The 13,236-nt window shown below is 43.7% G+C and overlaps 1 protein-coding gene across 1 annotated transcript in view; it reads right to left on the bottom strand.

The window, feature by feature from the left end:
• Window positions 1-4,137: 4,137 nt before the first annotated feature.
• The window catches only part of Melk (maternal embryonic leucine zipper kinase), a 73,209-nt gene continuing 64,110 nt past the window's right edge, over window positions 4,138-13,236 (bottom strand). The window contains exons 15-18 of the mRNA XM_036179368.1: window positions 12,721-12,817; window positions 11,384-11,552; window positions 7,969-8,072; window positions 4,138-5,102 (exon numbers count right to left, since the gene is read on the bottom strand). Of these exons, the coding sequence (XP_036035261.1) occupies window positions 4,925-5,102; window positions 7,969-8,072; window positions 11,384-11,552; window positions 12,721-12,817 (548 nt within the window). The 3' untranslated portion in view covers window positions 4,138-4,924. The remainder of the gene's footprint in view (window positions 5,103-7,968; window positions 8,073-11,383; window positions 11,553-12,720; window positions 12,818-13,236) is intronic.

The raw sequence follows: 13,236 nt of genomic DNA, 5'->3' as shown, positions 1-13,236 counted from the left end.
GTGTTGCAGAATGTGGAAAATATAGAACCCTCTCATTCGTCATGGATGAGATGGTAAAATGGTGTAAAGTGTCTGAAAAGTTTGGTGATGCCTCAAAATGTCACAGTAATCAGCATTTCACTCCTGGGTATACACACAGGGGAACTGAAAACTGTTCACACAAACTTGCACACAAATGTTCACACGAGCATTATCTAAGACGCAAAGGTCTAAATATCCAAGTGCCTTTTATGAGCTGATAAAAGGGTTATGCACTATATCCACACAATGGATTGTTTTTCAGCTATAAATTAGAATGAAGTACTAATGCAGGAATCATGATAAATCTTGAAAACGTTAGATAAATTAGATCCCATAGGCAACATGTGATCGATCTATTTTGTCCTAGTTAGCTTTAAAAAAAAAAAAAAAAAGGCTTATTTAAGCACATATGTGTATGTGTGCGTGCCTGCTATGAGGTCCTTGGAGACGGAGCCACAGATGTCTGTGAGCTGGTTGACATGGATGCTAGGATCTGAACCCCCTTCTGATCTGAGCAAGTGCTCTTAACTACTGAGCCATCTCTCTAGCCCTATTTTTGCCCTAGACAGCTTTGCTAACCTGACATAGCCTAGAATCATCTGAAGTCTCAACTGAGCAATTGTCTAGAGATGTCCTTTGGACATTTCTGTGAGGGATTGCCTTAATATTAAGTAGGAGGGCCTAGCCCACTGTGGGCAGCACTTTCCCTAGAGCAGGTGGTCTGAGCCATATAAGAAAGTGAGCTGGGGCTGAAGAATGTTTTAGTACAGCAGTTCTAAAACTTCCTATGCTGCAACCCTTCAATAGTTCATGTTGTGGGAACCCCAACCATAAAATTATTTCATTGCTACTTCATACAAATCATAATGTAAACATCTAATGTCTATGTGATCCCAAAGGGGTCGTGGTCCACAGGTTGAGAACCACTGGTTTAGTGGTTAAGAGCACATGTTCTTTCAGAGGACCCAAGATCAATTTCCAGCACCCATACCAGGTGACTCACAACTACCCTTAAGCCCACCTCCAAGGAATCCAATACCCTCTTCTGACCGCTAAGGGTACCTGCACTAATATCTACAAGCCCACACACATAAATAATTTGTGTTAATTAATGTTTAAGATAGGTATACATGGGTCTGCAAGAGAGCCAGCAAGGAGTATTTCCCTATGGCTTCTGCCTTTGAGTCCCTGCCCTGTTCCTCAGTGATGGACTGTGACCCGGAAGTGTAATCCAAACCAACCCTTTCCTTCCTTAAGTTACTTTTTGGTCATGGTATTTGTCAGAGCAACAGCATAAAACTGGAGTATATTTATAAGGGTGTGCAGAACAGTAAATCTGGAGACCCTGGCAGCAAAAGTAGCTACCACAGTTAATTAATCTTTCATTCTATTGGGCATGACAAATTTAAATCAATAGTTATATACATTTCAATTGGCTTTGAAAGTTTTAAATTTACAAACTCCACTTCCATTTGCTCTCAGGATATCATCTTACAAGGACTCCAATTTGCAGTAAGGCTCGTTAAAGAAGGGAATGGCTCAGTTGCCTTTAACCTACCGGCTATGGGTGGGTTAGGACTTCTGTTGGTCTTTTCTGTGACGAAAACACAGATTGCAAGCCCAGCGCCACTTAGGCAACAGTTAACTGCAGTTCTCACACGATTTGAGCCTGTATGATAATGAGTATTCAGAGACCGGTAATGCCAGGGGTGGGTGGGTGGGGCACTCACCAACCTAAGACAGAACGCCTGTGTGGCCTGGACAGACGTCTCCATGACGGGTAAGGTGACCTGCTGATGTCCCACGCAACCTAAGTCAGAAGCTCATTTTTTAGTAAAAGGAGGAGGGAAGGGGGACCTATAGGGTTCTGGTCCCGTTTTGGGGACTGTTGCCTTGCTTACTGACCTTGACCTTGATATCCTCCCCATGCTAATTCCCTACGAGATTCCACCCTCCTGAATGCTTAAGGGAAGCTCCTTGTCTGTGTATCCAGCATATTGGGCGTTAACAGCTTAGATGCAGGATTGTAAAACATCAGAGACAGGTTTGGGGATTTAGCTCAGTGGTAGAGTGCTTGCCAAGTAAGAAGAAGGCCCGGGGTTCAATCCTCAGCTCCAAAAAAAGGAAAAAAAAAAAATGAGAAGCGAACTTCTGCCCTCTAGGGTTCTCCCATTGTCCTGTAAGCCTGTATCTAAGACCTCCTCCCTCCTTCAATAAAAGGCATTCAGCATTAAAAAAAAAAAGAAGAGCGGGGTCAAGATCATGATGGGGAAACACACAGAGACAGCTGACTGGTGCTAGTTGGAACTCACTGACTCTGGACTGACAGCTCGGGAACCTGCATGGGACCGAACTAGGCCTGCTGAATGTGGATGACAGTTGTGTGACTCGATCTGTTTGTGGGGTCCCTAGCAGCAGGACCAGGACTTATCCCAGGTGCATGAACTGGCATTTTGGAGCCCATTCCCTGTGGTGGGATACCTTGCTCAGCCTTGATACAATGGGGAGGGGCTAGGCTCTCCTTCAACTTGGTATGCCAGACTTTGTTGACCACCATGGAAGACCTTACCCACTCTGAGGAGTGGATGGGGGTAGAGTGGGAGGGAGGGGAGGAGGTGGGAGAAGGGGAGGGAGGGGGAACTGGGGTTGGTATGTAAAATGAAAAAAAACTTAATAAATAAATGAAGGAGGGAGGGAGGGAGGGAGGGAGGGAGGGAGGAAGGAAAGAAAGAAAGAAAGAAAGAAAGAAAGAAAGAAAGAAAGAAAGAAAGAAAGAAAGAAAGAAAGAAAGAAAGAAAGAAAGTTAATCTGTGAAGACAGAAAGCAAATGTATGTCCATCAGGGCTATGGGGTGTGAGGGGGTGGAAAGTGAGTCTTTCCAGTGGCAGTTTCTGTCAGGATGAAAATCTTACATGGTTGCATAACTACAAACGAGCTTTATCTCCCCACTTTCCTATGTGTGCACGTGTGCATACATGTGTGCACAGGTGTGTGAGCACAGATGTGTACGCATTTATGCACATACACAGAGCCTAAGGTTGATGCCAGTAATCATCCTTCATCATTTTCCCACCATACTCATTGAACAAGGTATCTCAAACAGAGCTGGCACCTTACTCTGAGGATTCCACCTTCTGAGGCTGGAATTCCAGGTGGGCATTTGCAAGGGTTCTAGGAATCCTACCTCTGGTTCTCATACTTGGATGACAGATGCTTTTACCACTGAGCTATCCCCCATTCCTTATTTAATAAAAAATTTTGCCAGGCGGTGGTGGCATACACCTTTAATCCCAGCACTCGGGAGGCAGAGGCAGGGGGATCTCTGTGAGTTCAAGGCCAGTCTGGTCTCCAAAGCGAGTTCCAGGAAAGGCACAAAGCTACACAGAGAAACCCTGTCTTGAAAAACCAAAAGTAAAAAATAAAAAATGAGTTAAAAAATAAAAAATGTTACACTTATTTTGTCATGGGAGAGGAGGGGAGGAGAACATGCACACAGGAGTCAGAGGACAGTTTATAAGAGTCAGTTTTCTCCACCATGTGGATTCTGGGTAAGCTTGGCAGCAAGCACCTTTACCTGCTGAGTCATTTCACCGTTCCATGAGTACGGTTTTAAAATCTCTGGATTATAAAAGGTAGAACCTGTAAGATGTGACTTCTATGTCAATAAAGTTGTCACTAAACAGTGTAAAATCCTGCGGCACTCTCTTCAACGGGGCCTTCGGGTTCCTTCAGGCCTCATTCTTGGCTAAATATCCAGCTCTCATCTAGTCTCTCTTAATACGTAACTGTCACTCCCTTTTCCGTTTAAAATTTCTATTCAGCACCACCTGGAAATGCTTTGCCTTTGCATATATTCTGTGAAGAACACCATACTTCCCACTTCTATCTATCACTGTGGGTTTGTCAAAAATAAATGCTATTTTTCCCAAGACATCACTTCTACCTTCACATCTTGTGTGAATACTGAAAACACCTGGCCCTCAGGATGGATTCTGAACCCCCTGGTTTGCTATGCAGTACCAGTTTCAGCTCCAGCAGCAAGTGCTTGTAAATGTTTATTGAGTAAATGAATGACAAACACTCCCTCACTACTGACCAGAAACAGTGCTATTTTTTCTCCAACTAGTTTAATTGGTAAAATCCATACAAATGTAACTTGAGTTCTGGCCTTTAGAGACCAATAAAATGAAATAAAAATACAAATTTGGGGCCAACGTTGAGACTTAGGAAGATTAGCATAAAGTAACATTTCATGGGACCTGCAGTTCGGATACTTATCATTGTTGACTGGACATACTTACTGGAGTCAATACGCTTTTATACCACATATTAAATGTGTTGTTTAACTCTGGTAACCACAGCTGTGACTTAGTTAACGATCTCAATAAATCCTACTTAAATCAGAGACAGGGAAAAATTATGCAAATGAATTCTTATCTGTTTTTCTGCCCAAGGCATATTTGATAACAGATAAAACACACTCCAAATAGTCTCTACTTAACAGTCAGAAAGCCATTTGAGGTTTATTTGGATCAAAATCAGATACAAAGAGAAGCCTTGTATATTCACAAATGGTTTTAGTTCAGAAAGAAACTGTACATCAAAATGACTCACAGGAAGAGCTGCCATTCCCCCATGGAAGTGAACACAGAAAAATCAACAGCTACTAACATGTCAAGCCACATGATTAAAAAAGAGTAAGAGAAAATGACAGAAAGGTTGGTTGCCTTGGATTCAGCCACAAAATAATTTTTTGTTGAAAAGGTGAAAGGGTCTTGGTCTTGAAGATGGCTATTTAGAAATGGGCTTCCAAAGGGCTTGAAAATCCAACCAATCACACGGGTCTTCTTGTGCACAGCATGACATCCACATTCATCCAGGCAGGATAGAAACCATCCATTAGTTACATCTTGCAGCTAGACAGAATATCTTCTACCAATCTCTTGTAAACCCAGGCATCACCCTTAAGCCGCTGTCTCCGGATGCCCACCACATCAGGTCTCTGGAGCTGGCACACTTCTAGTTCAAACTGTATTGTCACTTTGCCAAAATCAGACTGTGTTTGACACTTCAGTGTGTAACTGTGAAAAACATTAAGATACAGGTAGTTAGGGAGGCATAAGTATTCTGGATAATGCGAGAGGTCCCTGGCTTCTAAGAGCTGGTGGGAAATGAGCCCTTCCTTCCCTCTAAGCAATCAATTCTCCACACAGTTCCCAGCTGGCCTAGCCATGCTGAGTGATGGGGTGACTGGTGCTTCCCCAAAAGCTGAGCGATGATCCAAAGAAAGGGTGAGAAGGAGAGCCCTTCTGAAATGGCTGTACATGCCATGCATACTTGGGAAACCTGGCACTTTTTATGTGGCCTTTTCAACAGTGTAATACAAGAATGTGAGGTCATTTCCACAATGTTCCCAACAAAGAAAAACAAGGGAGATTTAGAACATTCTTACCTTTGAAACTTGTGACTTTCATTTAAATAAAGCTGAAGCACTTAACTTTCTAGAGAGAAATCTGCCTTGAGATTTTTCCTATTCAAGTTTAGAAGTTATGATTGCTACACTTTACAGTAAAAAGAAGAGCAAAAGAAAGACCAGGGAAGTGCGTCCCCACACTGAAGGCCTCGGGCATGCGTAGTCCAAGTGTCAACACAAAATAGGGCTTAGACTATGAAAGTGGCACAGACTGAACACATATAAACAAAGTTAATTACTTTACATTTTAAATATTAGTTGTCTTACTGATCTTCAAAACTACAAAAACATTTGGGTTTCTTTTAAATTTAAGCTCTCTAGATATTTAAGTATATAATTAGGTACTGTTGTTCAGAAAATGACAATTTTGGGGGGTTTTGAGACAGCATCTTGCAGCCATGGGATCCTATAACTTGGGAGATAGAGGCAGTAGGAGCAGAAGTTCAAGGTTATCCCCTGCTACACAGCAAGTTTGAGGTCAGCTGGAGCTACATGAGAATGTCTCAAAAATAAACAAGCACCAAACAACAAAGACAGCATCTTTCTACATAGCCCAGACTAGTCTGGAACTTACTATAGCCTCAAACTCAGTCATGCACATGCCAACAGGCACAACTACAATTTTTTTATGATTTATTATGAAGACATCATTCTTTGTTTTGTTTAGTACAATGAGTTTGAGGGAAAGGATAGATTATCTTAGAAATAAGCAGCAATATCAGAAATGTCAAAAGGAACATCCTAGGGAGCAGAGTCTACACAGGAAGGTGAAGAACAGTTTAGTTCTGTAGAACTAAAAGAATATGAATCATCACACCACTGAGAAGCTGAATGCTGCCCCTTTTTTTCATCACAAAGCGGACAGAAAGTAACCAACAGAGAGGGTCACTCAAGACCACTCTGGTTGCTCATGATGTCAGAAGGTCAAAGCACTGGTTAGATTTCAGCTAGTGATCTGCTACCGAATTACATGCCAAAGGAAAGATCAGTACAGGCCTGTGAGATTCAGCTAGAGCTTCTGGGGCCAGTGAAACACCAGCACAGATACGAAGCACTAAGAATGAGTTAGACAAATGTTCTAATGAGGCTGAAAGAAAACAATGCAAGAGTTCCCGTAGGTAACACACCTAGAGAGTATGAGTAATGATACATTCACAAAAGATTGTCTTTAAAGTATTACTCTAGAATAGTCATGGTGGCACAAGCCTGTAACCCCAGTGCTTCACAGGTGGCGGTAGGAAAATCTCAAGTTCAAAGCCACCCTGGACTAGTCAATTGCAATCCAGGTCAGCCAGAAATAATCTAGAGCTTGGGTACAAAGGCAGGAGGATACAAAGTTGAGGCCAGTCTGGACTACACAGTAGTCTCAAAAGAGTAAATAAGGAAACAAAAAAAAAAAAATCAAACTCTATATAGATTATCCTGTCTGCATGCTTTTGGTAAATTTAATAAACAGTTGTACACAGCTGTTTAATAAAGGCATTTTAGAAACTGATGTGATGGATGCTTGTAATCCCAGTGCTTGGGAGACTGAGGCAACCCAGATCAGGAGATCCATGCCAGCCTGGGATACATAGAAGGCTCTTTTCCAAATAAATGAACAGAGTTGAGGATAAGGTTCAGTGGTTAGGTGCACTGGCTACTCTTTCAGAGGATCCAGGTTCAATCCCCAGGACCCACAAGGCAGTTTACAATGATCTATAACTTGAGTTCCAGGGGATCTGATGCCCTCTTCTGACCTCTGCAGGGACCAGGCATGCATGGGATTCACATATATACACGCAGGCAAAACATCAATACACATAAAAACTAAAATTAAAAATAAATAAGTCCATTTTAAAGATGTAGTTAGTGGCCGGGTAGTGGTGGCATACACCTTTAATCCTAGCACTCGGGAGGCAGAGCCAGGTGAATCTCTATGAGTTCAAGGCCAGCCTGATTTACAGAGCGAGATCCAGAACAGTCAGGGGTACACAGAGGAATCCTGTCTCAGGGGAAAAAAAAAACAAAAACAAACAACAACAACAAAAAAAAAACCAGTTAGTGAAATTCTTAGAAACAGGTACAGTTTGCATGCTCAGAAGAGACCTGGCTACTCAGACCATGAGATCACACCATGGAGAGCCTCTGACAGCTCACTCATCAGGGATACTCAGCTGAATTACCTTCCTTGACCCACTGAAAACTAACTCCACACCGTAGCTGGTCACAGAGACGCAATCTACAAGCTTCCACTTGTCCAAAGTGTCTCACTGATTAAGATTACAACTGACAAATAGTACAACAAAGCAGACAATCAAAGGACCTAGAGGATTGTCCAGATTTCCCTCTTCTGAGATGAAAGTGTAAAGACAGCCAGCTCTGAACAACGGTGCCACCATAGCATCTCTGTGGAGAGCGGGGGAGAACGCTCCAGCAGGGACCAGGAGGGACTGGCAGCGGACTGAAGAGCGTGGGGGGGGGGGGGGGCTCACCCTTTCTGCACGAAGTCCACGTGCTTCTCCGGAAGAACACTCATTATCTCACTCAGGAGCTGGTCGGGGTTCACTAGTCTAGTTGTAGTCACGTTATAGTGCAGCTGAGAAAGAAACAGGACAGGAGTCAGACTTCACTTGACACAAAAGCTAAAACTCCTTTCCAAACAGGAACACTGCAAGACCGGCCAGCTGAGCCAGCTCACAGCAGAGGGGAATCAGAGGCTGCCTCCATCAGAAACTACTGCATTATCCCCATTTAAAAAAATGTGCTGGGCATGGTGGCGCACGCCTATAATCCCAGCACTCGGGAGGCAGAGGCAGGTGGATCTCTGTGAGGTCAAGGCCAGCCTGGGCCACAGAGCGAGATCCAGGACAGCCAGGGCTACACAGAGAAGCCCTGTCTGGGGAGGGGAGAATTGTGTGTATAGATACGACTATGTGTGTGAAGGTCAGAGCATGACCGTATGAAGCTGCTTCTCTTCGTTCACCTTTCTGTGAGTTCCAGATCATCAGGTCATCAGGCTTCTGTCGGGACACCTTTACCCACTCAGTAACCTCATGTCAATATTGTATGTTCATCTCCCTTTCTTATCAACTTTTAAACTTTTTAAATGACATTTCAGTGTGTGTGTGTGTGTGTGTGTGTGTGTGTGTGTGTGTGTGTGTGTACAAGTATGTGCATGTGTACACACAGTTCTGGCTTTAAAGCCAACGATGCACTAACGGGGTTGTGGAATCTCCCTCTTTGGCTAAGGAAAGCTGCCAAGGACAGGCATGTCAGGAGTGTCCCTGCATGGAGGCCCAGAGAGACCACTGTGGGAAGCGGTACAGGTGAAGTCTGGCTTGTGTTCGAGACCCCAGAGTGGTGGGATACCTGCCGAGGAGGCTGTTAACAGGGTGTAGAACCCGACCAAGAGAGAAGTGTGCTGCAGTTAACAAAGCAAGGAACTGGAATTCTGAAGAGCACTTTGACATGGAGATGCAGAATTTGGAGCCTGCCCTGCGGGGTGTTGGTCTTTGGTCCAGTTTTTTCACTATGACCCTTCCCTCCCTTTTGTAATAGTAATGTACATTCTGTGCCATTGTGTGTGGAAAGCATGAGTTCTGCTTTTTAATTTTGATTTTACATGGGTTAACAGTTAAGAGACTGCATGAGTCTCAGAAAAGACTTTGAACTTTGGACTCCCCCCAAACCCCAGACAGGGTTTCTCTGTGTTGTTTTGGTGCCTCTCCTGGATCTCGCTCTATAGACCAGGCTGGTCTCAAACTCACAGATATCCGCCTGCCTCTGCCTCCTGAGTGCTGGAATTAAAGGCGTGCACCACCACTGCCCAGCTGAACTTTAGACTTTTAAACAGTGTTGAGACTGTGAAAGATTATGAAGACTTTTGAACTGAATACATTTTTTTCATTATGATATGGCTACAAGTCTCTGGGGGCCAGAGAATGTTTTGGTGTGAAAAAAAAATGGGCCCCCATAGGCTCTTATATTTGAATGTTTTTTCACCAGGGAGTGGAACTATTTGAGAAGATCATAAGGATTAGGAGGTGTGGCCTTGTTGGAGAAAGTGTGTCACTAAGGATAGGCTTTGAGGTTTCAAGTCCATGCCAGGCCCAGTAGTTCTCTTTTTTTCCTGTGGCCTGCAGATCAGGATGTAGCTCACAGCTACTTCTCCAGCATCTGCCTGCTACACCTGCTGCCATGCTTCCCACCATGATGACAATATACTAACCCTTGTAAGACAGCCTTGGTCATGGTGTCTCTTCACAGCAATAAAACTGCTAATAGCTTATTTTTTTTTCCTTCCCTATCAAGTATATTGTCTACACCCATAGATTAACTCTTTAAAGGTATAACAGGGTTATTAAATAAGATGCAAACCTCTTAGCCAGGCCCTTAATGCCCTTCCAGTTTGTCTGCCCAACCTATCACTCACTATTTTCCTTACACATACTACAGCTCAACGTTCAAATTAGGGCCGCCACGATGGTTCAGTGAGTAAAAGTACTTATTCCTAAGCTGGATGGCCTGAGTTCAATCCCCAAGACCCACACCATGGAAGGAGAGACTAGACTCCTGCAAGTTGTCCTCTAACTTCCACATGTGTGCATGTGCACACACACAATAAACCACTGTTTTTAAAAAGTTTCAATTAATTTCCCATGCATGCAAATATTTCATGAAAACCTATGAAAGCATCTATGTGTCAGGGACTCTTCAAACGTGCCAGGAACAGGACAACTAAGCTCAAGTCTCCAACGTGAAAGCAGCTCTTAATTTCTCTTCTATACATCCCATGTTCCGCTACCTCTATGGTGTCCTGTGATCAATGTGTGTGATTTTGAATTATTTCAATTAAAGTTGTATGTTCTTTGAAGAGGGTGACTGTATCTAAATAACCTCTGCATTCTTGAAAAAAATTATTTTTAGGTTTTTATTTTATGTTATGTGTATGACTGTTTTGCCTGTGTGCCTATACACCATGAGTGTGCCTAGTGTCTACAGAGGTCACAAGAGGGCATCCTATCTTCTGAAACTAGAGTTATAGGAGGTTGTGAGCCACCATGTGGACACTGGGAACTGAACTCGGGTCCTCTACAAGGCAACAAATGCTCTTAACCACTGAGCCTCTCCAGCCCAACTATACATTCTTAAAACTCACTACATAAGAACATGCATGCATTAACTACTCAAAAAATATGTATAAGTGAATAGGCAATTTAAAATAGGTAATTTTAAAAACCAGTAAATTAATAAATAGATAGATAGATAGATAGATAGATAGATAAACCAGTAAATTTATTTGATATATGTATGTATGTTTTTCAGGACAGAGTTTCTTTGTGTAGCCCTGGCTGTCCTGGAACACACTCTGTAGACTAGGCTGGCCTTGAACTCAGACATCTGCCCGCCTCTGCCTCCTGAGTGCTGGAACTCTTACTACCACCACCACCCAGCAATACATTTCTTTTTAAAAAGCAAAAGGATGGACTAGCAAGATGGCTCAGTAGGTAAAAGCTCCTGACATACAAACCTGACACCCTGTGTTAATCCCTGGATCCCTCACTGGATGCATGAGCAGTGGCATACATACACATACACACACACACACACACACACACACACACACACACACACGCGCGCGCGCGCGCGCGCGCGCACACACACACACAGGCATGTGTAGGGAAGTAGGGAGGGGGGAGGGAAGGAGGAAGGGATGGAGGGAGAGAAAGAGACTATGAATCAGTGCAATCAGGTGAGGTGGTTGGTGGTGGCACATGCCTGTAATCCCAGTGTTTGGGAGGCTGAGGGAAGAAGATTGCCCTGGTTAGAGACCCTACAAAGAGGATGGGGTTAGAGACATCCAGTTAAGAGTAGATTCTGAAATCTAGTAGACTCCGGTCCACTCACCTTTCGCCTTCTTGGCCCGTCTTTGGCAGAGCCCTTCTTCTTGCTCCTTGTAAGTGCAGTGAGAACCTTATCCAACCCTCTCTCAAGGCTTCCAAACACATTGGCTCCTCTCCTCTTAGGGGTATCCTCCATATGTGCCTGGTTGAGATCCACCTCCATTGAGCGGCACCTTCAAGATCAACAGAGCACTACTGGCACTGGGCTGCTGCCCTCTCAGCTCCTGTACCTGTTCCTCTACATGCACCAAGGGCAGTAGATAGGTGTGCCAGAGCCAGATCACCTCAATTCTCCTTTGAGGAGGGGCACTAAAGCCATCTCCCATTAGAAATAAGTTTACTCTCCCCACCAAACTACTTGTCCTTTCATTTTGTTTATTTATTTGGGAGATAACAGGGATTGAACCTAGCTCCTCATTTATACTAGGAAGGCATTCTACCAATGAGCTATACCCCTACCATTCTTTTTACCTTTTATTTTTATGACAGGATCTTCACTAAGCTCCCTGGGCTGGCCTTGAACTTGCAAAACTCCTACCTCAGTCTCCCAAGTAGCTGGGATTCCAGGCCTATGCCAAGGCTCAGATCTTTCACTTTTTTATTTAAATCAAACATAAGAACATGAACATATCAGTACAACAGACATCCACATGCCCTCCTAGGGTCAACAACTACTAAGATTTGGTCAGTGGCTTCTCTATGTAAACAGACAATTCACAGATTAAGTACATGTGCATGCTTGCTCAAGCCACCTGAAGGTATCATAATACGACACTCTGAAACACTTCTGCATACACCTCCAATAAGCAAGACTATCTTCTCACCCAACTGTAGTACCAAAGACATTTAAAAAAGATAATAACTGCAGTAGCATTCAATGGTTTATATATTCTATTTCCCCCAAATAAATCATGCTTCTAAAAAAAATTGAAATGTAGTGAAGGCTCATTTACGCCTTGGTATTTTTCATCTTAGAGAAATGAGTTGGTTTTCTTTGTAACCTAAATTAGTGCTTTTACCATTTGGGGGAATGTTGACTGCTAGTGTACACCTAGACTCTCCTGGAGAGAAGCAGAAGGAAGTGCACGGCCACAGGCAGGGACCCTGTCTTCCAGCTTGCTGTGCTTTAGATAAGGTCCCACTGCTGATCAGCTTCATGACTTCACCCCGAGGAGGCAGAGAGCACCAGCTATAGCCCCATGCTCGGCCACACACCGTCCTCACACACAAGTCACCCCAGTGCCAGCAGCCTCGTCTCCACTCCCTCAGCCAGGCTTTCTCATGGGTGAAGAGTAATCCCATGACCTACACTAAGAATGGAGTCTGAAAAGCAATACTCACCGCCTCTCAGGGCTAATGACACTCGTCGTTAATGCGTCTGCTCCTGTGGATTTTCCTGGCGTTCTGACTGGGGCTTCTTTTAGGCAATGGTTTCTCGCTATTAGAAAAACAGCAAATACAGACCATGTGTATCTGACAATACCAATCGATAATACATACATCACTTCCTTCATTGACTCCAAAATATTGGTACCACTTGGCCAGTAAAATTGCTGGCTCTAATAATTGTTTTTTTGTTTTGTTTTGTTTTGGTTTGGTTTTTCAAGACAGGGTGTCATTGTGTAGCTTTCTAGCCTGTCCCAGAACTCGCTATGTAGACCAGGCTGGCCTCAAACTCACAGAGATCCACCTGCCTCTGCCTCCTGAGTGCTGGGATTAAAGGCGTGTGCCATCACTGCCTGGCTTGGGCTCTAATAATTTAAAAAAAAAAAAAAATGTTTCCTGGTGCAATGCCTTACTCAATCTTGATGCAGGAGGGAGGTGCTAGATCTGGCCCCAACATGGTATAACAGCCTG

This window comes from Onychomys torridus, chromosome 2 (assembly GCF_903995425.1).
Source record: "Onychomys torridus chromosome 2, mOncTor1.1, whole genome shotgun sequence".
Classification (NCBI taxonomy): domain Eukaryota; kingdom Metazoa; phylum Chordata; class Mammalia; order Rodentia; family Cricetidae; genus Onychomys; species Onychomys torridus.
This window is presented reverse-complemented; position numbering and strand designations above follow the sequence as displayed.